This window comes from Puntigrus tetrazona, chromosome 14 (assembly GCF_018831695.1).
Source record: "Puntigrus tetrazona isolate hp1 chromosome 14, ASM1883169v1, whole genome shotgun sequence".
Lineage (NCBI taxonomy): Eukaryota > Metazoa > Chordata > Actinopteri > Cypriniformes > Cyprinidae > Puntigrus > Puntigrus tetrazona.
In genome coordinates, this window is record NC_056712.1 from 14,491,625 (window position 1) to 14,517,270 (window position 25,646).

The following is a 25,646-nucleotide window of genomic DNA, read 5'->3' on the forward strand; positions in this document are numbered from 1 at the left end:
TGTAATCTAATGATTTAATTTAATTGTTTTTTTAAAAATGAAGCACACTATACAAATTCAGTTCACACGTAATCAGACAAATAAGTCTTTGAAAATACCGATTAAACAATACATTTACAACATTACTCTATTGAAATGAGAAACTGCTCTTGATGAATGCATATAGGCTACTAAATAAATAAAATGAAAAATATTTTTTACAAATGGTTATCTCTTGAGGCATATTGAAAACATTCAGATAGCTGCACCATGTGTCTCGAGATGAAAATAAAGTCTTTCTGTGTGGCTTCTGTCAGCGGGACATCATCCTCACAAACTCTGGAAGAACAAAACAACAGGAAAACATGAATATCATTCAGTAAAGCAAACTCAAAGCAGGCTGATGAGACACGGGACAGTGTTTTGAGCAATGTTGCTATCAATGGAGAACAAGGTGAGAACGATCTAAATTATCCACATAGAAATGTGTCACCAGTTCTCAATGGGAAAATGCCCAAACAAAATTACTCAAAAAGTTGCCCTGTGTAACAGTTGTCATTATACAGTTGTCATCAATTTGTCTATTACTTTACCTTCAAAATCAACAAGTCCGTCCCCATTGAGGTCGGCATCACGAAGTATATCGTCGATATCCCTGGGATTCAGCTGCTCCCCCATTAGTTTTTTCATGGCTTCTCTCAGTTCTGAGACGCTGATTTGCCCATCACCATTGGAGTCAAACTGCGACGTGGGAGATTGCCGGTAAGGACACTGACGGCTACAGTCAACGCGGTGTGTAAGCGAGTGTGTTTACCTCTTTAAAGGCATCTCTGAGCTCCTTGACTCCAATCATGTCTGCTGTCTCCGCCAGCATTTTGGGGCCCATGAGCTCCACGAAATCCTCAAAGTCAATTTTACCCCCACCTAAAAAAATACAGGAATGTATCTTTCATTTAGTTTCATATTTAGTGTTATATTTTATTTTGTAAAAATATTTCGAAATCCCAGATTTGAAATATGACCTCAGACGTTTTAACTACTTTACAGCAAGATGTTTGTATGAAGGCACACAGATCACAAACGCTCTCTGAGTGATGACTGGGTGAACTCACTTATTTGTTGACTCAGTTCGATTAGTTCCATCTCTGTCGGCATGTATCCCATCGTCCGCATGCATTCGCCCAGGTCCCTGCAGTTGATGTAGCCTTTGTTCCTATCAAACTCCTTAAAGGCTTCCCTTAGTTCTGCATAAGCACAAGAAAAGAGGTGATGAAATGCATAAAAGGGTGCTTTCCAATCTGAAGCTTACATGAGGTGTGTGCTTTCTATGAATACCTTCTATCTCCTCTGGCCGCAGCTCCCTGTCCTGTCGAATCAAGACACATAGTAAGATGTTAAACACGGATGCATCTGAAGACACGTCACTGTTTGACATCTCTCTGAATCATCAAACTAAACCCGTGATTGGGTATGTTGAAATGAGAAAGTTAGAGGACTGGTTCCAGTGTGTAATAATATTGTGACATGTGCAGTCACTAGATTACACAGTGAAAGTTGCCTGGCAACAGCTAAAAGATAAGAAGATTTGGGGGGTTTAGCTTGAGGAGGACCCAGAGAAAGACGCAACACATTGTCCAGAGAGTGGATGAGGTTAAACGGAGTGCCATATGAGAAAATCCCACAGATGATTCTCTTTTCCATTTACAGCTTTGTGTATAATACCCAATACCATATAGTACACACACACACACTGCCATAAACCAGTGGATTACATATGCCACAAATCCAGTGCTGAATCATTTAGTTAGAGCATCTCACATGACTATATAACAAAAAGCATAGTAAAAGTGTGTTATACATGTTCTCAATAAGAGAAAATGTGTGTGTGTGAAAATGTATATGTATGCATATATGTATAAAATTATCCATATATATATATACGTGTTTCAAATAAATTTGGTGAATGTCCAAATTATTCCCCAAAACTGTTTTCAGTGATATTAAATGTTTCTTGAGCAATAAATTAGTATATTAAGATCATGTGAAAGATCATGTGACACTTAAGACATGAGTAATTCCTAGTGAAATTTTCACAGCTTTACAATTTACTGTATTTTCAGTCAAATGAATGTGGCATCACCAACTTTACCAGCTACTGAGTGGTAGTGTAATTTTCATGGCTGCCAAACAAATATGTTTTAACCTAACAAACCAAAGCACTTTTTTCCTAGTTTAAGACTGCATAAAAAATATATTTCTTTCAACTGTCAGCATGATCTTTTACAACAAACTAGTGGAGGGAGTGAAATGTAGATGATTCACGATGATGATGAGAAAACTGCTGAAATGGCTGACATGGTGTGATCTTTTGGATTAATGCATGGGAGAATGTAGATGCTGAGACACTGTGATTTCAGTTTTTCTTAGTACATACGAGCTGTGACTTTGCGAAGCCCTGTCTTAGGAAGATGCATGCTGGTCCAACGATGTTATGAAGCATGGTGCAGTTTTGGACTAGTGCACTCAGATGCCCCTTAAACTCAGAAGTTACTTCATTTTCTCCGTCTGCTTCTCCGGGTGGGCGGGGCCCTGGAGCCTCTGGCCCAGCCCCTTTACCCTCAGCCACACCCTTAGGGTGGGGCCACATTTTACTTGAGACATAATCTAATTAAGCACAGTTTAGTCAATTTGTTTGACATGTCCTTAAACTAATGAAGTGTTATAATATTATTGAAATACTGCTTGCTTTCTTTACAATATGAGTTAAGTCTTAAAGTACGCTTCTTGCCACACGCATTTCAAAATTACAATTAACGCAAAGACACGGTTTACTGATACACAGGCCCTGACCTTTAAATATGTTTCTCTTACCTTCTTAATTTTGTTTTTCATAGATGGCTTGGTGCAGTTTCCCATGCTTTAGTCCTCAGTGAAGATGTTTCTCTTCTTCTTGCCCTTTTTATATAATTAATTTATCGAGTGGACTGAGAATGCAACACTCACCTGCTTCCATGTTAAGCTAATTAAAATCCACGCTGTTCAATTTAATAAATGTATCTATAAACCTTTGCATTCTTTCTCATCTCGGATCCTCTCTTATAATCCAAAAAAAGCAAAATACAAATAAATCTAACATTTCAAACATGCAAGCTCACTTTTGACTATTCTTGCCATCTTTACAAATCATATAATCAATCTCCAGGTCTCTCCCTCTCTACCCTATCCACTCACAGATTGCAGTCCCATGCAAATGATTTGGTTTGCAGGCTGAAAGAGAGAGACGCAGAGCAGGAGGGGGAGGTAAGGGGAGGGTGAGAATTAGACGATAAAACGAGAAGCTTTTTTAATCCCCCCTAGTTCAGATTAATGACGGAGAGCCATGGGATGATGTACAGAAAGAGAGAAATAAAGAGCACGAGAGGATTCAAAGAGAAATAAGTTAAAGTGCAAGAAAGAGTGGTCCGTTAATATTTGTTGATAACATAATGATATTTAACCATTTTGCTCATTTTCAATGACAAACGTTCTGTGACACTGTTCATGCAAGCTCCCTCTGTAAAACATATTTTCTTATCTCAAAATGTCGGAGAACATGGTCATTAGGCTTTAGACGAACCTGAATTCATGTTAAGTTTTACTTTAAATTGTTGGGGTCAGAATATAAAAGTGAATGTATTAGTGAATATTTAGTGGTTTCAGATTTGACAGCCGTTATATAGGTAAACTACTAAGAAAGAGTGCTTAGCTTGTAACATTACTACGAAGAAGATGACACAGAAAGAAAATTGAAAAGGTTATTAAAAGAGTCTGTTGAACACTGAGGTTAAAGTTGCGTGTGTGTCCGTGTGATAATCCTATCTAATCAGAACACACCTTTGGGCAGATGAACAGAGAACTGTTCTTTAATCCACACTCATTTTTTTAGTAAAACCCAGCGAGCCTGCCCTGTGCTACCAGCCTGTTAGAACTATAATCTACTGTAATCCACACACACATACACGCAGCGTATTAAAATGTGTTTCTGGGCCAGGTTTGCTGTTTTAAAAAAGAGGAGCAAATAAATGAATGCCGCTGTTTATTGTATAATATAGTGTATAACATTAACCATCATGATGTAAGTGTGGAGCGTATAAGGAGGAATTCGTTTGAGTCTGCATGTTTGGGCCAATAGATTAGAGTCAAGTCAGATGAGGCCATTCTATGAGCAGCAGAGCATTGTGGGACTGGAGTCCCAGATGTGTCTGTGTTCACCAGCTGCCGCACATGCAGACTGTATGAGTAATAACAATCATATCTTGTGCTGTGTGTGTAGTGACAGAGAGACAAGACAGGCCAGAAGAAAAATAATCCTTTCAGGTTATGCTGCTATAAATCAGTGGGGGTTTTCTTTGATACTACAGATAAAAAATATAACACAGAAGTGCCAACATACACAAAGTGGTTTGTTTTAGAACAAGGATTTTAAAGCAGTGGCCACTAGGAGGTACTGCCAGTCTACAGAATCCTTAATTGATCTAAAATCTTACAAGTGTCCCTTTCATTCAGTGTGCAACATGAAAACATCCTGCAAAGTTTTAAGCACCATGTATGATGCTATTGTCTCTGAAAAGACAGAGTCGATTCTGAATAATTGAAAAAAGTCATTATTAAAACGAATCCCAAGCCGTTTCATGCTGATGTCAACATGAAACATTAACATATTGCCCGCCCACTTGTTGGTCTTTTCACATTGGTCTGAATGGAAATGCAAAATCATTTTTGCCACTCGCTTTGGAGCAATAAAAGCTCACAAACACTGCTTTATATTAAATTAACCAATCATTGTATGGGTTTGGAATCCTTCAACGAATCGCTGAACAAAAAAAATGCATATTATAAGTAAATTAAAGTGTTTTTTGACCTTGCATGCAAGTTAACCTGTTGTTTGAGACTTCCAAAATCAAAATATTTCATAACCCATAATAGGGGCACTTTTAAATGTTATGTTTTTAATATTTAAAATACTCACTTTCTAAAATAAGTATTTATAAATATTAATAATAATAATATAAATAATAAATATTTTTATTCCTCACACATTATATGAGCCCAAGGTTTGGAAGCCCCTTTCTAAGACTACACTATCTTTTAATCTCTTAATTTTTTGGCACAGTTCATTTGGCCCGAAATGGAATACAAAACCTAGCTATCAAACTCGCTGTAGTTTGAGATCTTTGTTTTTAAAGACTGCCATGTGTGTAGCAGGAATTTCATTTATTATTAATTCGATTTAGAAATAAAACCCTGCCTTTGGATTACCCACCCATTTAAGTGGAGAATAGACTGCCTCACATATCCAGTTCAAATACCCTGCTTTATTTATTGACTTAATGATAATCAGATGTCAGACTAGTCAACCTAAACTGCATGTTAACCCTTTTATCTAACAATACCCATTCTCAGGAGACTTAAACTAATGGATAGTGTTTCACTGAATGCTCTAATGATAATTACTGAGCAAATTAAAAACATCAGCCTATCACAGATTATTATTTTTGTTGTGCTTTTATCTGCATGTAAGTAAAGCAAGAAAATATGTTACTTCGCCGCTTAGGCAATGACTCAGTGAAGGAATCCTGCTAAGTTAGTGCGCAGCTATCTATGTCTCCAAGCCAATTAAATAATTATGACAATAACAAGCAATGATCCCTCTTCCAGAAAGGTGAGTGGGCAAGATTGGGTTTCTGGTGTGCTCACCGCTGGTGATTCAAGCTCAATATCAAGTGATTAGCACTGGATGCAAGGTTATCCTAGTGTGGGAATGCAACACCACAAGGCTAGGACCAGGTCATGAGCGGATGAACCAAGAGGGGACAGATGCGCTTGTTAGGACAGCTCCTTAACCTGTCATCTCAAGCCTCGCAATCACCTAACCACTTATCTGCTAATGAAGTAAGTGATACTGGGACGCAAGTACTTTCCCAGAAAAGTCATGTCATATATGCAATAAAAGTATATACAGTAGATAAATGTATTGCCAGTCAAAAAAAAGGTACTTCATCATGTATGAACCGGTTTCAGTAAAAAAACACGACTTTCTAGGTTATACTGTTATAATCGTGAAGTAAAAATAAAAATAAAATAAGCAATGAACAAAAAATGTAAATGCTGTAATTAAAAGTCAGTTAAACTACACCTAGATAACATGATGCTATGTTTCTAAAAATTATTTTTTTACATTGCATACACAGTTAGATTCAATCAAGGGTAGCATGTAAATATACAGATAACCCACATATCATGACGGTTATGGTACCATTTAATCTAAAAATATGTTGGGTCTTCAAGATTTCAAGATTGTCAAGTCTGCATTCAACAGTAAATTAGAGTGCCAATTAAAAGAGAAAAGAAATGAGTTGGGGCACCTCAACAAGGAACCATCCATATCATGTATCAACCATGTTAACAGAGCAGGGACAAGGAATACTCATCACAACTAAAAACACAACAAAGAATGCGAGAAGGGCATGTTATGGCAATATGTGTATGGTATATGAAAGAAGCAGGGGTGATCTTGTGTACTCTTACTTGGCCAAAAACAGAATCCACGATAGGTCTGAGGTTGAGATCTTCCTTTTCCTTTGGTTCTGGAGCCTCAACATGCTCCTCCTTTTCTTCCTCACCCTCACCCTCTCCACTTTTGCTGGGTGGATGGATGGGCTGATTCTTTTTCTGTCCCATTTTTGGTCTTGTATTGCTGTTAAATACCTCCACCACACCCGTTTCTACTTGCTTCCTCTGTTTCTCCACCTTCTTCTTGATTGCGGCCTGGACCTGTCAGAAGACACAGGAGGTTAGACATCCTAAGCCAAGCCGATGATTAATCATCAAGCAGGGACATTTACATAGCTAATTAAAACCATAATTGCAGTTACAATCTACATAATGGGAGTGAAGGACACGTAAGATTAGAGTGTGTGTTATTTTAAGAGTCACAGTGGGTGGAGTCAGAGCACTGGCTGGTCACTGTGGGAGGAGCTAAAACTGTAATCGAGATTTGACTGACAGGTTCTTTAACAGTCACGCCGCACTTTGCGCACACAAAATTTCTACAAACACTGCAAAGGACAGGATGATTTTTTTTCTTTTTTATAAACTGAATTCTATATAATGCATCCTAAAGGTTAAAATATTTTAGGCTTACTTCACTTTACTGCAACGCTGCAATCCTGCAGATTTAAAGTTTGCGCTCTTTAAAGACCACACTGAATTTCAGTCATCGGAACAAAAACTGCCAATCAAATTAGACTGTACAGTTTTAACCTAGACAGCATGCTTTAACACACCCTTTTACTACTCATCCAAGAAAATGATTTACTAAACAGTTTCAGTCTAAATCTGCATTAAAATGTTGTTTGTTTGTTTTTTTTCAAATATAGGTTTACTGAACATACCTCTTCTATTGGCCGGACAAACAGGTAGCCCCGCCCTCAAACTTACGTCATTGGTTTTTGCAGAGTGCTCGAGCAAACAGGGCAATGTTCTGAGTGTACCACAGACTTTACGCTTTTCATGGAAATCGATCTGACAGTGGTTTATGTATAGTTGTATGTGCATATTAAGCTAGGATAAAGGAATGTATTTTAGCATTGCAAAAACGACTCACTTTTCCATTTAAGCAGATTATTCTGAACTGAATATTTAAAAGACAAATGTCTATAAATTGCAGATGGAAGCGCATGCATGCACAGCTCTACCTGTTTGGCTGATCTCTCCGGTGGAGCGCTCATGCCGCCGGTACTACCTGCCCCTCCTGCTGATCCTTCTCGAATAATCATGAACATCCCTGCAACAATGGCACGCTCTCTCTTTCTCTTCCTCTTCTTTCTCTCTCTCTCTCTCTCTCTCACTCACAGTAAGACAACACCTGTTTTACCCCTCCCAATACAGGCCTATCTGAAGTTTCTTCTGTGCAATTACAATAGTTACTCTCCTGTGGATTTCTCAGAACTGTATTCAGTAACGCAAGCTGAGTTAGGAACACCTGGCAAATGTGGTGACTGTTTTTTAAAAAACAAAAGAAATCAATTTAAACCTCTTTCTGTTTTTCCACATCTTTCAGTCTATACTGTCTCCTCTATCTCTTTTTGTCGGACTCTAGCATCTGCTCCTCCGTACAAGTCACGTCCACGGTTTGTCATCCTTCTCTCCACCCAGATGTGTTTTATCCAGGAGGCAAAGAAAGACTGAAGGATACCGTGTCCGCTTTTTGGCCTTCTAACATTCAGGAGGTGACACTCTATCCATCCGATACCCCTCTCCTTATCTTTCGTTTGCCCTTTTCTGTCTGAGTTGCAGGTTGAATTCTAAAGTGCATTGGATTGGTAAGATAAGGGGTTTCTGTGTTAGCAGAAAAAAAAGGCAACAATGGATTTATGAAAAATTGTCTCTCTCACACACAAATACGTAGGCCAAATGGTTTTTATATACTGTGCAAACTGTACTATCTATTCCATAACCTAACCATATGCCTTACAGGCAACTGCTGGCATTCAGTAAATCTGAATAAACACGGCTTAGTTTGTTTACGAGGACACAGAAACCTATACATGTGAACACGCACAACCCATACACAGTGTTTCTGCAGTGCCTATAGAATTGGAGCATCAGCTTTTTAATTTATTAAGAAATGACTGATTATTATTTATCTGTCACATTACCAAAAATGATGAGGAAGATTAGGCTAGATGATGAAGATATATCTGTAAACTGATTATTGGCAAAGAGGTTCTCTGAAGAACGCACAAAGCTGCTTTGACACAGTCTGCATTGTATAAGGGATATGGAAATAAAAGTGAATTGACTAAATAATGGTCATTTATTTTAAATGTTTGAATCTTATTATTGTAGAACAAACATTAACAATATTCCACGGGTGTTTGTGATCTCTGTTACAGTCAGTCTGTAATCTAAACCTGGATCTGTTCTTATCTGATGCCACAACAATCAACCTCTATTTCTTGTGATTGTGTTGTTGTTGGAGTGATAGGAAAGTTTACATTTAAGTAAGCTTTTGAGGCATAAAAGCAAAAATTTAATATATATATATATATATATATATATATATATATATATATATATATATATATATATATATATATATATATATATATATATATATATATATGTGTGTGTATTACATATTTATGGGACATAAATCATGGTGACCTTATTATAGACTGCTTATATGCCCACATTTGTTGTCCCTGACTTAATCTTTCTAGATCTGATCAGTGCACTGAAATGTATTTCCCAACATATCTACTCTGCTCAGTTTATCGTACTCTTCACGTTTAAGCAGATTCAAAGATTACGGCGTGAAATCTTCTCTCTTGTCTGTCACCTTCACCTGATGTATAATTTATAGATAAAGAGCTACACTCAGTCGGGGAGGAAGAGAAAGCTCAGTAACGGAAAATGAAAGAGGAGAAAAAAAACAGGGGAGTATTTGTGCGTCAGACGCAGTGGACTCAGGGTGAGGGGAGAAGGGGGGATGCCATTGACTGATGACAAAACTGAAATGTAAAACTGCAGGATTGTGTAACAACTCTTTCTGGATTTTACAAGGATATCTAATTACAATCTGTCAAATGTTGGGGAAAGCATAGGAGGAGAGAGGGATCTAAAGGGAGAAAGAGAGACTGAAAGGGTAAGGAAAGGGGTAATAGCGTATAAATAACAAATAAGAGAAATCAGATCTTGTAAAGTAGACAAGATCTATTCTTAATTGATGATCAGTCATATATATTCAATGCCGTATGTGCACATATCTTGTAACCATGTTATAGGGCACTGCTATAATAATCTGTTTGATCAGGTGTATACATACAGCGTTAAAGCCTGCTGTATATTAGATATCAATAACTGTATAAGTTATTTTATCCATTTCTCTTATTGAATGCACCAATGTGCACATTTCACAAATAGCATACGAACACAAGTTCAGAGGTCATGACCTTTCTTTGTTGTAGAAAACAATTAAAATGTCACAACAATATTATCATTAATAACAATGATATGATGCACTAATATTGTATAGTTTAAAGATATTCTTTATATTATAAATAAACATAATGATAATTATAACAGCTGTGTCCAACAGATTGCATTCAACTAGTTACAAATGAAATTAAGCTTTACCCTTAAATTAAGATATTCAAGAAATATTTTATTGTTCTGTGAGAATACACACACACACACGCACGCACGCACGCACACACACATATTGATATACAGACAGACAGACAGACAGATAGATAGATAGATAGATAGATAGATAGATAGATAGATAAACACTTTTTTTGTTTTTCATATAAAGCACTATACACAGTTTCTTAAATATATGATAAAAAATCTGATTGGATTATTCTCTTTGTTGCATGTTCAGGGCTAGAGATTATATCTTGACCCAGACATGCTTGACAGGTGAACTGTCTCGTTTAGATGAATTAAACATCAGAGGGCAGAGGGCAGTCTGACTCTCTCAAGATCACCTGTCCCGCTGATTCTCCACTCTGAGAGCAGTAAATGTGCTCACATGGATGCTTTCTTGATTTTAGACACTTAGTTAATAACCCATCTTGCTACAATTCAGATAACCCCACCATTGTTTAAAACAAATAAGAAAAGATCCGTAAAGATCCAAATATAGTACAAAAGTATAGTACAAATATAGTACAAAAGACTTACAAGATAATAAGTGATACACTGACACCAAATTATTTGGCTGTCATCTTAATAGTTGTATTTCCCTTTCAGCCTGGCATAAATGTGCCACAGCCCTAAAACATTAACAACATTTCTGAAATTAAAACATATTTACAATGAGCTTCAAATGTCTGAGACATCTAGCGGAAATGCTTATATTTAGTATTCTTATTTCAATTATTTTATGGCCATAACCAAAAAGTCAGAAAGCTGAGTTACAAACATTAATTCACATAAGGCTTAGAATATTCAGTTTTAAAAGAAGAAGAACTCCAGTTGTATGAACTTCACATATCATAAAAACACCATGATTGTGTTTCATCTTCCCCTAGTAAAGAGTCAGATACAATACTAACACTGTCCACACGGGGGCTAGAGTAAAGGATTTGCCTTCATTTCAAAATTCTCTTCAACGTTCTCTTTGGTTTAGCTGTAATGTGGAGGCTTTCATTGTAATTTTGATTCTTGTTGGTAGAGCTATGCGTAACAATAAAAGGATTTATGCAAGCTGATTAGAGAATTCCTCCCTTGTTATATTAGAAATAAAGACTGAATAGTAATAATAATAATCCTTATTATTACAATATATGTGACCCTTGACCTTCTTCTTCTTCTTCTTCCTCTTTTTATCTTAGATATGTCATCTGAAAGCTAAATGAATAAACTTTCCACTGATGTATGGTTTGTTAAAATATTTTATAACTTTAAATATCTTTAAATGTGTCAAGATTAAGTTCTTAGCAATGCCTAATGATTTTCAGCATGAAGGAAAAATTCAGAATTTTGACCCATACAATGTATTGTTGGCAATTGCTTTAAAAAATACTAATGCGACTTATGACTGTTTTGTGCTCCAAAATAAGAAAAATGTATGCAAATTCAGTTTCTTGTGGAGTAGCCTATATATAACACCTGATCTATGAAATAGCTTATTCAGGACAGTCGCTAAATAAATTGAGCTTGCTTATTTTGTACTTTTTAATACTTTTGAGCATAACTGTTCATAAAAACAGTGGAACTATTTTATTTGTTAGTTATGCCACACTTTGTTTCACAGGTCCAGTTCAAATGAACAGTTAAGATTTACTTCGCAACATTTAGCAATATCATAGTAATAGGCCTACTTCAACATATGACAAGGAAGTGCTCTTCTAAAACAAACACTGCGTCTAAACTTGTGCAAGGTCCACAATAAATATATTTCACTGCCCAGCAGAGTTGCGTTGACAATCATTGGGTGTGTCTGTAGTATATCTGGAGGTTCTGACACATTTCTGCTCATGGAACAGAGAAAAGACCTGAACTGAGACGGGATTTGTGAGATTTCACTACTTTTATCATCGCTGTATTTTCACTGCTAATAAGGTGAGTAAAAACTATGCTGTGTGGATACATTAATAAATATTATTTTCCAATATAACGTAAATATTACATTGAAAGATTAAGAAACATATTGCGCTCATGCCTTTTAACGCTGGAACATATGTTATTCTAAAATAGATCAATTTTTCAGTTTTCAGATGTTTTTACTCTGTATTTGTAGACCGAGTGTATTTTAAATCATTACAGCACTTAGCCCGATAGAATGTAACTTTTTTAAACTTGTTTCAAAAAAATAAGATTTTTGTCTTGTTTCCAGCCGAAATATTAAAAAATTTTCTAGACAAGCAAAATTTTGCTTGTTTCAAGTAATAACTTGCTTAATTTTGACATGTTTTTTTCTGAAAACAAGAAAATATTTTTTTTTCTTGTCTTGAATTTCCTTCTTGTTTTTTTTTTTTTTTTTTTTTTAGATATTTTGTAAAATTACAAAAAAAAATCTTGGCTTGAAAAGCATTTTTTGCAGTGTACGAATCTCTTCTGAGCCCACCTGTTACTGCAGACTAGCATGTCGTCAGGTGAAGCGGGCAACAGTATGTATCACTGAGCAGCTGTGTATGCCTGGTGTGAGAGTCAGATTACGTAATTACGTACTCCCCAGAATGAACTCAACAAGTTGCGAGTTTTAAGGAAGTTATAACTTCCGAAAAGCCTTTTGTGGGAAATCCATTATGACTATAGTCTGTCATTGTGACGCACTCGCGGGTGTTGTGTATCCAGGGCATAAATAAATAAATGTGAACTGCGTATTTCACCAAAATTATTTAAACATTAAAAAAGTAATGAAGACTCGTTCTTTTTTTTTTTCTTTCTATTTTTATTTGCTATATATTTTTTATGTAACTTAAAAGAGACTTCATCTAAATCTATTTTTAAAAGCTTTCACAGTTGAACAGAATGGTCCAAAAGATGATATTAGTCTTTCTCTTCATGCTGATTGGATGGTCACAGACTTTGCCAAACCACAAGATAGAGAGAGAAAGACGAGATATTCTGTCAAGTGTAAGTGCCTCATATACCAGTACTGCCGATTCCCTAAAGTAAATATATAGTCAAACATATATGAAGTTACTAGGACATGAATTAACTGTAAGTAATAAGATGTATGTATTTTGTCTTTAGGGTACTGATTTCACTCCACCAGTGTGCCGTGTGGTAAATGAGAGTTTGGACTGTTCTTTGCCTGGTGGAAATGCGACCTGGGAAGTGAATTATATCATGTCAGACGGTGCCGGTTCAGGAATTGATACCCCCTCCATTTCAGCCACTGACTCTTGTGGAGGCAACGTTACTATGGTTATCAAACTAAACGTGACTGTAGATGAAAATGGCTACAATGCGACCACCGTGAAATACAGTGGTCCTTGCTGTTTCCATAACGTGGAGATTTCTGTTGTGGACAAGGCAGGAAACAAGGCAAAGTGCCCTTTCAACATCAAACGCCCTTTGACCACAATCAGCCCAATGACAGTCAGTCCCACATCCGGTAGCTTCACCACAACCATCTCTCTTTGGTCAAGCTTAATACCAATAGCAATTAAACCTATGTTCCTTTAACGCAGATGTGCACTTTCTGCACTTACGAAATGTTTTAATAATTATTATGATGGAAATCTTTTTTTTTACTCTTGTGTAATACTCTGGAGCATTAGAAAATGCAGTCAAACCTACGAAAGAAGTAGTATATATTACTCCCATAGTATTTTTTCTTACTAAGGAAGTTAATGGTTAACCAAAAAAAGGAGGAATTCATACAGTTTTCGAACTACTTAAAGCTTAGTAAATGATGACTTAATTTTCATTTTTGGGTGATTTATTCCAAGCAAGACCGGTCTAGATGAAGATGGCTACAAAGAGATGTATTATTCAGGCATCTGGTGCTATGAAGATGTTGAAGGTCTTAGACAAGGCAGGACACACAGGCAAGTGTCCTGTTGCTCTCAAACATAATACGAAGACACTCAAGGCAATGACCGTCAAGACTATTAAACCCACACTCAGAAGCTCCATCACAACCACTTAATGTACACTTAATTCAGATCTAATTTAAAAATTGATATTAAAAATGTACAATAATTAATAATTGGAATCCATTCAAAGCACTTAATGTCAGTGTATTGCATGGAACATGAAAATGTTGTCACACTTTTTTATTGTTATTTTTTCTGCATTCACGTGTTTGCTATACCTTGCTATATCTGCGACTAAAGCCAAAGCTGTTAAAGTATTTTTTGTCAGTTCTTCATTTTATTCGACCTCACAGACTGCTAAATACAACCCGCCTTTATATTATTCAGATTAGGGAGCCTGACGGCCACAAACCATTCATTTGCTTTGGTGTTATAGCGCCTCCAAGCGGTCGAGTCCAAGTAGTTTTATATCAACCTCAAACTGATGGATTAAAGAGTTTCACATAAATCAATGTTATAAATCAACCCCTGTTTTCCACATACGCTGGCATTGTTAAAAGTCAAATGATAAGTGACAGTTATCTACGATTTAAATATCTTGACGATCATATAAACAATCAAACCAAAACTTAAGTTATATTGAAATAGCAAGAATCAGATGGATTTTCATCTATTGTGCTGTTATTAATATTAAATTGTAGCAGTACTGTACTATATACTAAGTGCTGATCTGCACTTATCAGAAGCTATTTCGATCTATGAAGGTTTAGTAACCTAAACCATACTCCAAAACTAAACTTTATTAGGGTAATTATTATCACTAAACAAACTGAAACGTGATTTTAGCGTTCATACAATATATATTTCTTATAGACATACTTATCATTATCCATTCTAATAATACTATACGGCCTAGGAGGCATTAAATAAAAGTACCAGTGAAAAAGCTGTTCAGAAAAAGAGTTCAGTTAAACACTCATAACAAACGTAATTTTGTTGTTAAAGTTCTGTATTTTTGCGAATTAAGCTCCATGGACCAAACGTAACACTAAATTTGTTTGAGTGTGTCAGAGACAGGACCAACAGTAGTCTTTCTTTCTCTCTCTCTCTCTCGTCAAGTTACCTGTTAATATTCTTTGCAGCTTTAACTCTCCAAGCAGAGGTGTTTTTAATACATTTAGTCATTTTCCAGACGCTTTTATCCAAAGCAACTTGCAATTGGTAGTTTGTAGTTTTGAGTATCTGTACTCTTTACTCCACTACATTTGAAATGAGTGCTGCAGTTACACATTACATTTTGCACGGCACGTATTGTTTGTTCTAGCTTTTCCTTCAAATATTTGCACACAGATCCCCGCCTCTTCCCGTTTTCCCCCGGCTTTTCAGGTACTCTTTACACCTCTGATAGGCAGCTACTACGGTATTAAACTGAAAGAAACATTGTTTCTTTCCTTTTCAGCTAACAGATTTTACTCTGCCAATGAAAATGGCTACAGTGCATTATTTTTTGCATTATTCTGACATCTGCTGCACTGAAGCTTTGGAAGCTGCTGAAGTAGACAAAGCAGACAATATATTTTTAGTAGGCTACAGATAAAGTACTCAATGTTAATGACTTGTATTGAATGGTACATGAAAAATGATTGACGCAAGTGCGTGGTAATAAAATTCATTTCTACAATCATTTCTTGACATATATCCTTGCGATAAGAATGTGATATAATTATAAAAAAACACACTATTAAAATATTTAAAAGGTTTATTAATTTCTTTTGACTTCAGCTTATAAGTTCTAACCTGTTCAAAAATACTCTAAATAGGAAAGGAAGTGACAAAGTGACAATAACACTTTAATGTTTCTCAAGACAATCTGCATTTATAATAAGACCCATTTTTCCTTTCAGCATAAATCTATAAATTGTAACACACAAATCACCATAAAGGTCCTGCTTTTAACAAGCGAATAGCAGTGATTTATTCATTTAGAGTTTATACGGGTCCTCTGAATCAATACTGTAATATAAATGTTAGAATTAAAAAACTGATACATGAAACATAATAAACACAAGTCTATCTGAAACATGTATGGTGTAAGTATACATTTAACATGCCTTTTGTTTAATAAACTGGTGAAAACTGTTTTGAAAAAATAAAAATGGATGAAATTATTTAGAGACGCCTGAGATATTTGTCCAAAAACGATTGAATAATTCCAATGGTAGCCATCACAGTTAGGAATAACAGGGCGCACAACACCAAGTAAAACCCTTTCAACCTAGAAACAAAGACAAGTACATATAAATATATGTATTTATTTATTTATAATTACTTTAATAACTTATGCTTTGATTATAACCTTTTCTTGCTTTCATTAATATAGCCAGTAAAGTACATTTCTCTGGCCACAATATACAGAAGTCCTCCAAGAGCAGCAAGCACTGAAAGAGGAAACATGAAGATAGTTTTTATAAGCTATAAAATGGTTCCTTTTTTTTTTTTTTTTTTTTTTTGCCAACCTATACTGTATTACTATTGTCATAAAAATAAGTATAGAAATACACTATGTAACATACCTTCACTGAAAAAGATGCCAGAGATCCACAATACCACCAAGAAAATGGAATATGACTCTACACTATTCTGGCTAAAGAAATATTAGAAGGATATATTTTAATATTTTACGATTTTTTGCGTTTATGCAAAGTTAGGAGAGACATGTGTGAGAGACGCATGAATGACGCCGTTTTTCTTTAAAGATCTTACTGTGCACGAAATGTCCTTTCAAACTCAGGTGGGCCGGTAACAGCGGGTGGCATAATTTTATGTTTCATCCTTGACCATCCCACACGTCTTGCCTGAAATGCTACAGAAATTCAACATTGTTATTTGTTTTACCAGACTTTGCTACAAATAATATGGTGTATAAACAAAAACCTTTCTATTTTATGACTGATCGCACTATGGCCCTAGAATCAAATACTGTTTTAGTAAAGCTTGACCTGATCTGATTAACACAGTAGACTGGTTTTTCATTTATGAAAAACAAGAGGTCATTATGTTCTACATAGAGATATATCATTGACTTAATGTTAAGACAACAGGGCCCATATTCACGAAAAAACTTGATGCTAAGAGTTGACAAAATTCTAAGAAAATTCTTTAAAATGTGGGTGTTTTCTTAAAGAAATTATCCTATTAAAGAAAAAAGTAATTTAGAAAGCATCTTAAGCCTTTAAAAAGGTCTTAAGGTCTAAAAATTGTTAGGAGTATGAATGAGAACTTTTAAGACACTTAATTTTTTTTTTTTTAAAAAGACACGTTTCTTTGGCAGTGATGGATGAAACATAAAGAGGGAGAAGAAATGTTTTCCACACAATGCATGACAGTGAGTTAATAATATGCTACACAATTTCCTATAAAATATGTTAAGTATGACAGCATGGTAAACAAACAAAAACAAAGAAGTCCTTACTTATATAGTGAAAGATCAGGACAACCCACTAGTGAGGACATCTGACTGGTCCTCACCAGATAAAAATGCTTGTAAATCAGACAAAAGTTGTTTGTTTTGATGTAGATCTAGTGTTTTGCGCATGTTTCTGTGATGGGCAGGTTTAGGTGTCGGGTTAGGTGATAGAAAATACTGCTAACTTGCTAGAAAATCAACTGAGGTCTATGCAATGTCCTCACTAAGATAACAAAACAAACATGAGTGTGTGTAAGAGAGTGAGAGAGAGACCAGTAAAAGGTAAATGCACTCTTTTTGTTTCCTTCTTGGACAACCAACCAATTACAATCTTCAAAAAAACTGTCATATCCAGCAACGAGGTCAGCACCACCTACTCGCTAACGTAAAAGTTTTTTCCTCTCTCTGTTGGTCCTGAATCACTTTTAAGTGATCCTAGCTATATTTAAAAAAAAATAAAATAAAAATAGGAACACTCTAAATGATTCTTAGAATCTTTAAGAATAAGGGCCCAGGCCTTTCCAGCAAATAAAATGTGCCTTTCGCCTTAATATAAGACTTTTAAGTTCAAAAAGTTAATGTAAACAGGATCAGTAAAAAAGTTAACTCATTAACCTCTAATTTAACATCAAGAATTCATCATAATGTCCCAAGAAACACACAGCTACTGAAAAAGCAAAGAAAAAAAAACATAAAAACAGCCTTTATGATTTTACGTCTTGACTTTTTGATTTATCAGTGCAGTTGCAATGCAATGACTAAACGTTTGCAATCTGTAATGAAGCAGCTACTCACCCAGATGGAGAGCAGACAGTATCGACACTGCTGCGAGGAGCACTGGCAAATCCGTGCTCATATTTGTGGTGATAATGTCCGATATAACTACTTTTTCTTCAAATAAATATTCGCGAAAAAGTCTGAAATAAGGTCAACGTGTCCGCCTATTTCGCAGACCACCTCCCGTTTTGGAAACCAGGAAGAACTGGTCTGAAGTTTGCTCAGGGTGTACGTCACTATGCGTCCGATCACACTGTTCAAGTCAAACAACATTACGAGTTTATTCTGAATCTAAATAATATGTAAATTCAGCTAAAATTACAAATGCAACATTTCAAGCAGTAGTTATTTTTAGAGAGCATAATAACGTTACTGTATATTTATGTATAAAAAAACTTTTTCCACACTTTTTCACAACGAAAAGCAGGTAGAAAGCATCGTGATGGCATTGTGAGAGTGGCGTTTCGTTGACATCAGCGAGAAAAGTTACGTTACGTTTGGGATGAATTAACCAAAACCGTGTTTTTTAAGACTCAAGCAAATCGGCGAATCCCTTTGAACTAGTCGATGGAAGCGAATCATCCGAAGGAACCGATTCGCTGAAATGATTCGGTCCTCGCGTGCAGCTGGAAATCCGTGCCGCGCGCTCGGCGCCGATGATGTCAGACAGTGTGCGCCGCGACCTGTCAGCTCCGCGCTGCTGAAGCCTCGCGACAGGCGTACAGGAGCACCCCGTTACACGACTAATACACAGCGGAGGAAGCGCGGCCATGGACAGCGATGATGACAACATGGAAGAAGTGGTGGAAGGTACGGCATATGCGCATCCACAAACGTGGCGTGAATTTGTTTTCGTCGTCTTCCGGGCTGTCAGGCTGAACTTTTATGCAGTCTCATTCCGCCGAGGATTAGCCTACCGACAGCTTTCCTCCGTGCACAAGCTGTCAAGCAAGGCCCGTAAGCTTGGGACTGTTTAAATCCTCCAGTTGACAGCGAGTGTTATTTCGGCTTTTGCAGTTCTGTCTCAAGCCCTGAGATGCAGTAGCATAAACGTAATTACAATTGATTTCTCTTAAAATCCCTTTCATTTTATTACATTCTCTGAGACTCTGTCTTGTATAGAGGCCTATATAATCTTTTTAGAAATGTGTAAATGCCCTGTATATAAACTAGATTCGTGCTTGGATGAACATAATAGTGTTGTTGAAGCCACGTGGTTAAAAGTGGGGCGTTGACCTAAAAGTTGCAAGTTCGGCTTTTAAGGTTGATCCAAAGCTGCAGATGCATGTAGTTCTCGGGTCTGGAGTATCACCATTAAACCCAGCACTTAGTGTCTCTTAATTAGCTGACTGTTACTAGTCCATTAACAACCTAGTCTATAAAAACAATTGGGATTATTGGGCATGCAGTGACTTAGTCATTCACTTTGCTTATCTTTGATTACAATCTTATGACTTTTTAGGACCGCTGGATGAGGACGACCAACCTCATGGCTTTTGCACTGTGACATACTCCTCCAGTGACAGATTTGAGGGACACTTTGTTCACGGGGAGAAAAACGGAAAAGGAAAATTCTTTTTTTTTGATGGCAGGTATGAAACTTCATGTTGGCACCAATGATCCATTATCAGTTTCTAGCATATGATTTAACAATGGAATACTAGTCATTGTTCATCAGACTCTTAGGTTTCATTATTTAAATAATGATAACTCGAAATAGTTAGGGACATTAGGAAATGATTACGGTTGAAACATTCTCTGAATTATAGGGATTAGGATACATACCGTTGCCAGGTAAAGTGGGGGAAACAGCTGATTAGTACAAGGGCAGCACAGCCATTGTACTAATCAGCTGCTCAGAAGAATATTATGATTGAATTATATTCAGAGTTATATCACTGTGTTGTCACATGCATTGTCATCAACTGTCTTAGATCTGATTAACTTGCATATTTTCCTTCTCCACAATTTGTTCGCTTCTTTTTGAAGTCTAATTCTGAAGCTTCGAATTTTGAAAATCACCTGTTTTTTTTTTCTTTGTAGTACACTGGAGGGTTTCTATGTGGATGATGCCTTGCAGGGCCAAGGTGTTTATACTTACGAGGATGGGGGAGCATTACATGGGACTTATGTAGAGGGCGAGCTCAACGGACCTGCTCAAGAGTTCAATCCAGAAGGTCAACTGGTCTTCAGGGGCCAGTACAAGGACAACATTCGTCATGGCATGTGCTGGGTCTACTACCCGGTACGTCGTGCTCAACACTAAGCGCTTTCAATCACAAATTATTGACAGCTTTATAATGTACCGAACTGATATCGGTCTTTTGAAAAGTTTTATGGTTTATGTGTATGCTTTTATGTTTTTTTTTCTCTTCCATCTAAAGGATGGCGCCTGCGTGGTTGGGGAAGTAAATGAAGATGGAGAAATGACAGGGAAGTCGGTGGCTTATGTTTATCCTGATGGACGTACAGCTCTGCACGGCTCCTTTGTTGATGGAGAACTGATTGAGGCCCGACTTGCCATTCTTACCACCCAGGAGAACGGCAGACCACACTTCACTGTTGATCCAGAGAGTTCGTTTATTTTTCTATTCCACTGACAAATCTTAATTTAAAGCTAAACTACATCTTGGTGTAAAATTTGTGCTAGGTTAATCTTTAACTCTTTTGTAGGTCCCGTTTACTGCTACGATAAATCCACCTCGTCGTGTATTGCTGGACATAAACTGTTGTCGGACCCCTACGAAAGTCAACGGTTGGTGCAAGCTGTGATCAGCCATGTAAACCTCAATCTATCAAATCCTCGTTTTGAACAGAAAAGATGTATTTGTTTGTCCCAGTGATGTACTGTCTCGTTATTTTATTGGGGAGATTCTGCTGGTTTTCTAGGCACAATACACGATTTATGAAGTCATTATCTTGTTGATTAAAGCTTAAAGATGACCTTCTTTTGGTTTAACAGCGTGTATGTCGGACAGTCGCTTATTTCTGGAGCTGGAGAAGGGCTATTTGTAAAAACTGAGGCTGAGGCTAACACAGTGATGGCTTTTTATAATGGTGTCCGCATTACACATACAGAGGTTTGTCTGTTTGTCTTTTCAACTACAGAATATAATACTTTTGCATATGTTAAATTGTTGTTATCTTTTTATAATGCATTTAACAGGTGGATAGTCGTGACTGGTCCCTGAATGGAAACACCATTTCATTGGATGAGGACACCGTGATTGATGTTCCTGAACCTTTCAATCTGACGGAGAATTATTGCGCAACTCTAGGTCACAAGGCCAATCACTCCTTCACTCCCAATAGCAAATACGATCCGTGAGTGTTAATGTTTATTTTAGTGATATACAGAGGCGTAATGCTTTGGTTTCCTATATTGAACCGAGTAGCATTTCTTCCATTTAAATATAAGCAAATCTTATTTGTAGACAATAATGGGTTAGTCACGTAACCGCTGTTTTCACATAGGTACGTCCATCCTCGTTTTGGGCAAATAAAATGCATCCGAACAATCCGTGCCGTGGAAAAAGATGAAGAACTCACTGTTGCTTATGGATATGATCACGAGCCATCAGGGAAGTCTGGTCCGGAGGCACCGGAATGGTACACGAAGCAGTTGCTGGAGTTTCAGCAGATGGAGTCTGGAAAAGGTGCTAACGAGACCTGCTAAAACGCTCACCAGCGCTGAAAAAACACGATCTCCCATCCCAGCCTATAACTACCACCAGAAACTCTAACTTTGTCCTTTGACCTTCTTGCAGCTAACACTAATAAGTATCACTCTTCTGGACTGATTTCTGGCATTTTCCTCAGTTTACAAGGATTATAACTGTGAAATCCTCGCTCAGATCACTGAGCAAGCTGCAGAATACTATGGTTCTACAATGTTGAAGGACTAGTATGTGTGCAAGTTGGTGACTGATTTGGTTATAGTATGAGAATACAGAGACTGAAAAAGAGCAAGTGATTTAAAGGCATTTCGACTAAAACAAAGAACGTTTCAAAGAGCGATGTCACAATTCCTTGGAGGTATAAGACCTCTTTACTACAACTTGTGATAACTATGCAGTATTAAACCAGTATAGTGTCTTGATGTTTCCCCTGAGAGCTGAAAATACAGATTTTTTTTTTTTTCATCGGTATTATCAACAATTATTCTTGTAAAACAATTTGTTACAGTTATGTTTAAATAAGCTCTAGTAGTCTTAAAGTACAGTATTACATAGACAAAGCTGTTTATTTATTTGTGTGGCGTGTTTTTTTTTTTCAAGAAAATTGACACCGTTAAAATAAAGTGAAAGGGGAACTGTATGTGTGGGAAAAGGACTGAACAGAATGCACAGTATTTGAGAATAAGGCACAAGGTTAAGAGAAATCTTTCTACTGAACTGAATTTCAGCCTTTGATATGCAAAAGCTATCAACAAAGATTTATCAATAAAAACTCCAGCATAGAGCACACTTTGACTCATCTTTTTAGTGTTCTCAGCATCATTATTAAAATGATGAAAATATAAATCCGGTTTTCTCAAGCCAAAATGGAGAAATATTCTATGCCTAAGTAATTGGGTCAGCGCTAAATATCCACACCGTGGGGCGTGGTCTCGTGCTGCACCTGCGCGCGCGCTTCAGGTAAATGAGTGACACGCTGGGTTTCAGCGCTCGGTCCCAAACAAAAGCGCTCCGGAAGTGATAAGGAAATCGGCACAGGTAAATACTACGTTTATTCTAATTTATAGCGCGTACGCACAGTTTAATACATAACAAATCGGGCGTAGCGTATTTTAAGTACAGCGTTTAGCCGAAATTAGTAAAGTCGTTTTGTAGTTTCAGAATCAACGCACAAACCGCTTGTGACGGTTTCGAGTCTTTAGACGTTTGATAAAGCATCCAGCTGCGTTCAGGGACATATTATAGCGAGCTATCTTTTAAACGATGTGTATATGAAGGTGAAATCCGTTACCTGTTCTGTCTCCGCTGAAGGCCCGAGATGGACCGTTACAGGTACTTCATCTTCAATCAGAAGAGCGTGGTGGTCCTCGGCATCCTTCAGGTGGCGTGCGCGGGGCTTTGCGTGGTTTGCGGATTTATGGACGCAGTCTTCCGGAAGAGCACTACACTGAGTGAAACTAGGGCTCCACTCTGGGCTGGACTGGTGAGGAGCCTTAAAACTGACCGTGTATTCACTTTATTACGAATTACATAAGTTCAAAGAGTCTAAGTAAGTCACATAAAAAATGAAAGTAGTTTGTTTTTATATCCCATATTAAAACGTCACATTGCACTATTTTATTAACGCACTTTTCCTTGTTATATAGTCAATTTACTGTAAATGTATTTCAGTGTTGTAATGTGGTTTAGGATTAACTTAATGCTGATTTCTAGTAATAGAAGATTCTACACATAATAGGCTAGGCCTAGATATCCCACCCTCTTGAGGTGGTGGCTAATTTCTACTAGTGATGGAAATAAATGAGATTGTAGTAAAAATGCTTTTGCATTCTTTTGCAAAAGCTCTGAAAAAGTTGTTTTCTTCCTTTGTATTATTTCCATCACAAAGGTATTAAAAAAATTCTTAGGGAAATGCAAGGTTTGGTAAGACAAAAACCAACGTTTTTTTTTTTTTTTTTTTTCCCTCTCCATCTAATTTTTATACCATCACCCTTGATCTGTTCAATTAATTCTGTAAACCTTATTTCACTTTTTCCTCTTCTTTTAGATTATGGCTGCCCCCGGTGTGCTTGCCCTCTTTGCATCCCAGAAGAAAAATCCAATTTTGGTAATTTCTTATCAGTCTAACACGCAGTATTTCTCCTGACGGTTGTCTCTTTCTACCCGTTGATATTAAAATGTTCTCGTTCATACCTTTAGGTAAATGTCATGATGGCATCCTCCGTGATGTCTCTGTTTGCTGTTGTGATTGTCTTCGTTTACGCTTGCGTCACTCTCAGCTATGGAGAAGAGGATGATGAGATCTTCCACGCTCATCCCGTTCCTGAAGTGGTACAGTTACACTGGATCATGTTTACTCTCGTATAAGTTAAACGCTTAGCTTAAAACATACAAATGGTTGATCAAGCTGCGTCTTGTGTAGAGGTTCGTGCTCAGCCGGATGGTGAAAGGAGCAAACGGCACCCTTCTGGTGGCCTGCATGGGGTCGTTGCTCTTTTCTTCTCTCATTGCTTACGTCGGCTGCCGGAGTCTCCCGCTTTGCGGCTGCTACGACTCTGCAAATGGCATGGTGGGTGAAATTTTATGCGAATATTTTAGTCGAATTGAGCTGGTTATTACCGCATGGTTGTGTATTTTACAGGAGTTTCTAGTTCCTCAGAATGACCCTGTTACTCCAACCGAACTTGTGTGCACTTGGCAAGGTATGTGTGAAACGTTTTTTGAGTGGATGTTCCACACCGAAATGACATAATCGTATTTTGTGAGTCATCTGCAATATTCATTACAATGTAGGCCACTATGATTATGTTAGTGTGGATGTTGCCGACTGTAATGAGGTTTTATTTTGCATCTTGCAGACGGAGATGAGAGAATTTTTAACTCCCCTATGTCATTCATGGACCGCTGTCCTGAGCAGGAACAGCAAGACCTCTCCACACTTCCACCATATAGCAGACTAGCTTAGTAATTTATGGGTTTAGTTTTTTTTTTTTTTAAATGTGAAATAGGGGTAAATGTAGTTCATACATTTTCCTCAAAGTAAAAAGTGTCCAGATTTCATCAAGCCTGCTAGTTTCAAATTCACTTAATTGTTTATCAGTGCCATATTTTATATATATATATTTTTTAAGCTTTGTACTTTTTACATGATGGACTGATATTTTTGCACACAAACCTGTATGTATATATTTTACAATAAACAATATATTATAAATTATGTATTCTATTTGCCTCTGTGAATTTACAAACCATTCATTTTAATGGATGTTCAGATACCAAGGGACAGTATAATTTTTGCAATGTTGTAGTTATTATTACTAAAATAGTCTGAACATTAAGTTCCCATATGTGACTCTGGACCACAAAACCTGTCATACTTATTATATATTATTAGATTAACATCATCTGAATAAACATGATTTCCATTCATGTATGGTTAGTTAGGATTAGACATTTGTACAAAAAAAAATCTAAATATTGAGAACAACCTTTAAAATGTTCCAAATGAGGTTCTTAGCAATGCATATTACTAATCAAAAAAAAGTAGGTTTTGATTATTTATGGTAGGAAGTTAACAAAATATCTTCATGGAACATTGTTTACTTGATATCCTATAGATTTTTGCATAAAATAAAAATGGCCAGTTTATGGTTGGCTATTGCTATAAATATATGGTCCAGGGTCACATATGGACCCTTATTAGACAAATAA

At 36.8% G+C, this 25,646-nt stretch overlaps 4 protein-coding genes and 1 long non-coding RNA gene across 9 annotated transcripts; 3 read left to right on the forward strand and 2 right to left on the reverse strand.

The window, feature by feature from the left end:
* cabp2b (calcium binding protein 2b) lies at window positions 1-23,342 on the reverse strand. Of its 4 annotated transcripts, none has more exons than XM_043256911.1 (7): window positions 23,227-23,342; window positions 6,547-6,792; window positions 1,315-1,345; window positions 1,092-1,223; window positions 794-903; window positions 573-720; window positions 1-318 (listed from the first exon to the last, which is right to left on the reverse strand). In XM_043256911.1, the coding sequence occupies exons 2-7, from the start codon at window positions 6,697-6,699 to the stop codon at window positions 293-295; spliced, it is 600 nt and encodes a 199-aa protein (XP_043112846.1). In that variant the 5' UTR covers window positions 6,700-6,792; window positions 23,227-23,342; the 3' UTR covers window positions 1-292. The 4 variants fall into 4 exon arrangements, with proteins under 4 accessions (XP_043112846.1, XP_043112845.1, XP_043112843.1 ...); XM_043256910.1 differs by lacking the exon at window positions 23,227-23,342 and adding an exon at window positions 18,277-18,408; XM_043256908.1 differs by lacking the exon at window positions 23,227-23,342 and adding an exon at window positions 7,716-8,993.
* LOC122357506 lies at window positions 11,934-14,332 on the forward strand. The gene is made up of 3 exons (XR_006252490.1): window positions 11,934-12,090; window positions 12,985-13,107; window positions 13,228-14,332. It is a non-coding gene; the product is annotated as an uncharacterized LOC122357506 (long non-coding RNA).
* mgst2 (microsomal glutathione S-transferase 2) lies at window positions 15,757-18,409 on the reverse strand. Its single transcript, XM_043256913.1, has 5 exons — window positions 18,277-18,409; window positions 16,779-16,878; window positions 16,589-16,659; window positions 16,372-16,453; window positions 15,757-16,290 (listed from the first exon to the last, which is right to left on the reverse strand). The coding sequence occupies exons 1-5, from the start codon at window positions 18,335-18,337 to the stop codon at window positions 16,185-16,187; spliced, it is 420 nt and encodes a 139-aa protein (XP_043112848.1). The 5' UTR covers window positions 18,338-18,409; the 3' UTR covers window positions 15,757-16,184.
* On the forward strand, window positions 18,882-22,724 carry setd7 (SET domain containing 7, histone lysine methyltransferase). 2 transcript variants are annotated; one of them, XM_043256907.1, is made up of 8 exons: window positions 18,882-19,068; window positions 19,721-19,850; window positions 20,302-20,503; window positions 20,643-20,832; window positions 20,932-21,013; window positions 21,221-21,338; window positions 21,425-21,582; window positions 21,733-22,724. In XM_043256907.1, exons 1-8 carry the CDS (start codon window positions 19,029-19,031, stop codon window positions 21,932-21,934), a joined length of 1,122 nt encoding a protein of 373 aa, XP_043112842.1. In that variant the 5' UTR covers window positions 18,882-19,028; the 3' UTR covers window positions 21,935-22,724. The 2 variants fall into 2 exon arrangements, 1 of the variants encoding a protein (XP_043112842.1); XR_006252489.1 differs by lacking the exon at window positions 21,733-22,724 and having other exon boundaries at window positions 20,932-21,038; window positions 21,425-21,566.
* Window positions 23,254-25,130, forward strand: zgc:113425 (uncharacterized protein LOC541425 homolog). Its single transcript, XM_043256912.1, has 6 exons — window positions 23,254-23,418; window positions 23,983-24,042; window positions 24,135-24,266; window positions 24,358-24,504; window positions 24,577-24,637; window positions 24,794-25,130. The coding sequence occupies exons 1-6, from the start codon at window positions 23,254-23,256 to the stop codon at window positions 24,898-24,900; spliced, it is 672 nt and encodes a 223-aa protein (XP_043112847.1). The 3' UTR covers window positions 24,901-25,130.
* Window positions 25,131-25,646: the final 516 nt, after the last annotated feature.

What these genes read in the sequence shown, in the direction of transcription:
- zgc:113425 (XM_043256912.1), top strand. Translation starts at nt 23,254, where the DNA reads ATGGACCGTTACAGGTACTTCATCTTCAATCAGAAGAGCGTGGTGGTC. An exon ending in AGAAGAAAAATCCAATTTTG is followed by an intron (nt 24,043 to 24,134) that starts GTAATTTCTTAT and finishes TCATACCTTTAG; the next exon opens with GTAAATGTCATGATGGCATC. An exon ending in ACGACTCTGCAAATGGCATG is followed by an intron (nt 24,505 to 24,576) that starts GTGGGTGAAATT and finishes TGTATTTTACAG; the next exon opens with GAGTTTCTAGTTCCTCAGAA.
- mgst2 (XM_043256913.1), bottom strand. Translation starts at nt 18,337, where the DNA reads ATGAGCACGGATTTGCCAGTGCTCCTCGCAGCAGTGTCGATACTGTCT. An exon ending in GAAAGGACATTTCGTGCACA is followed by an intron (nt 16,660 to 16,778) that starts GTAAGATCTTTA and finishes ATATTTCTTTAG; the next exon opens with CCAGAATAGTGTAGAGTCAT. An exon ending in TGGCATCTTTTTCAGTGAAG is followed by an intron (nt 16,454 to 16,588) that starts GTATGTTACATA and finishes TTCCTCTTTCAG; the next exon opens with TGCTTGCTGCTCTTGGAGGA.
- setd7 (XM_043256907.1), top strand. Translation starts at nt 19,029, where the DNA reads ATGGACAGCGATGATGACAACATGGAAGAAGTGGTGGAAG. An exon ending in TTCTTTTTTTTTGATGGCAG is followed by an intron (nt 19,851 to 20,301) that starts GTATGAAACTTC and finishes TTTTCTTTGTAG; the next exon opens with TACACTGGAGGGTTTCTATG. An exon ending in CTTCACTGTTGATCCAGAGA is followed by an intron (nt 20,833 to 20,931) that starts GTTCGTTTATTT and finishes ACTCTTTTGTAG; the next exon opens with GTCCCGTTTACTGCTACGAT.
- cabp2b (XM_043256908.1), bottom strand. Translation starts at nt 7,802, where the DNA reads ATGTTCATGATTATTCGAGAAGGATCAGCAGGAGGGGCAGGTAGTACC. An exon ending in TGGATTCTGTTTTTGGCCAA is followed by an intron (nt 1,346 to 6,546) that starts GTAAGAGTACAC and finishes TTGATTCGACAG; the next exon opens with GACAGGGAGCTGCGGCCAGA. An exon ending in GCGGCCAGAGGAGATAGAAG is followed by an intron (nt 1,224 to 1,314) that starts GTATTCATAGAA and finishes GTGCTTATGCAG; the next exon opens with AACTAAGGGAAGCCTTTAAG.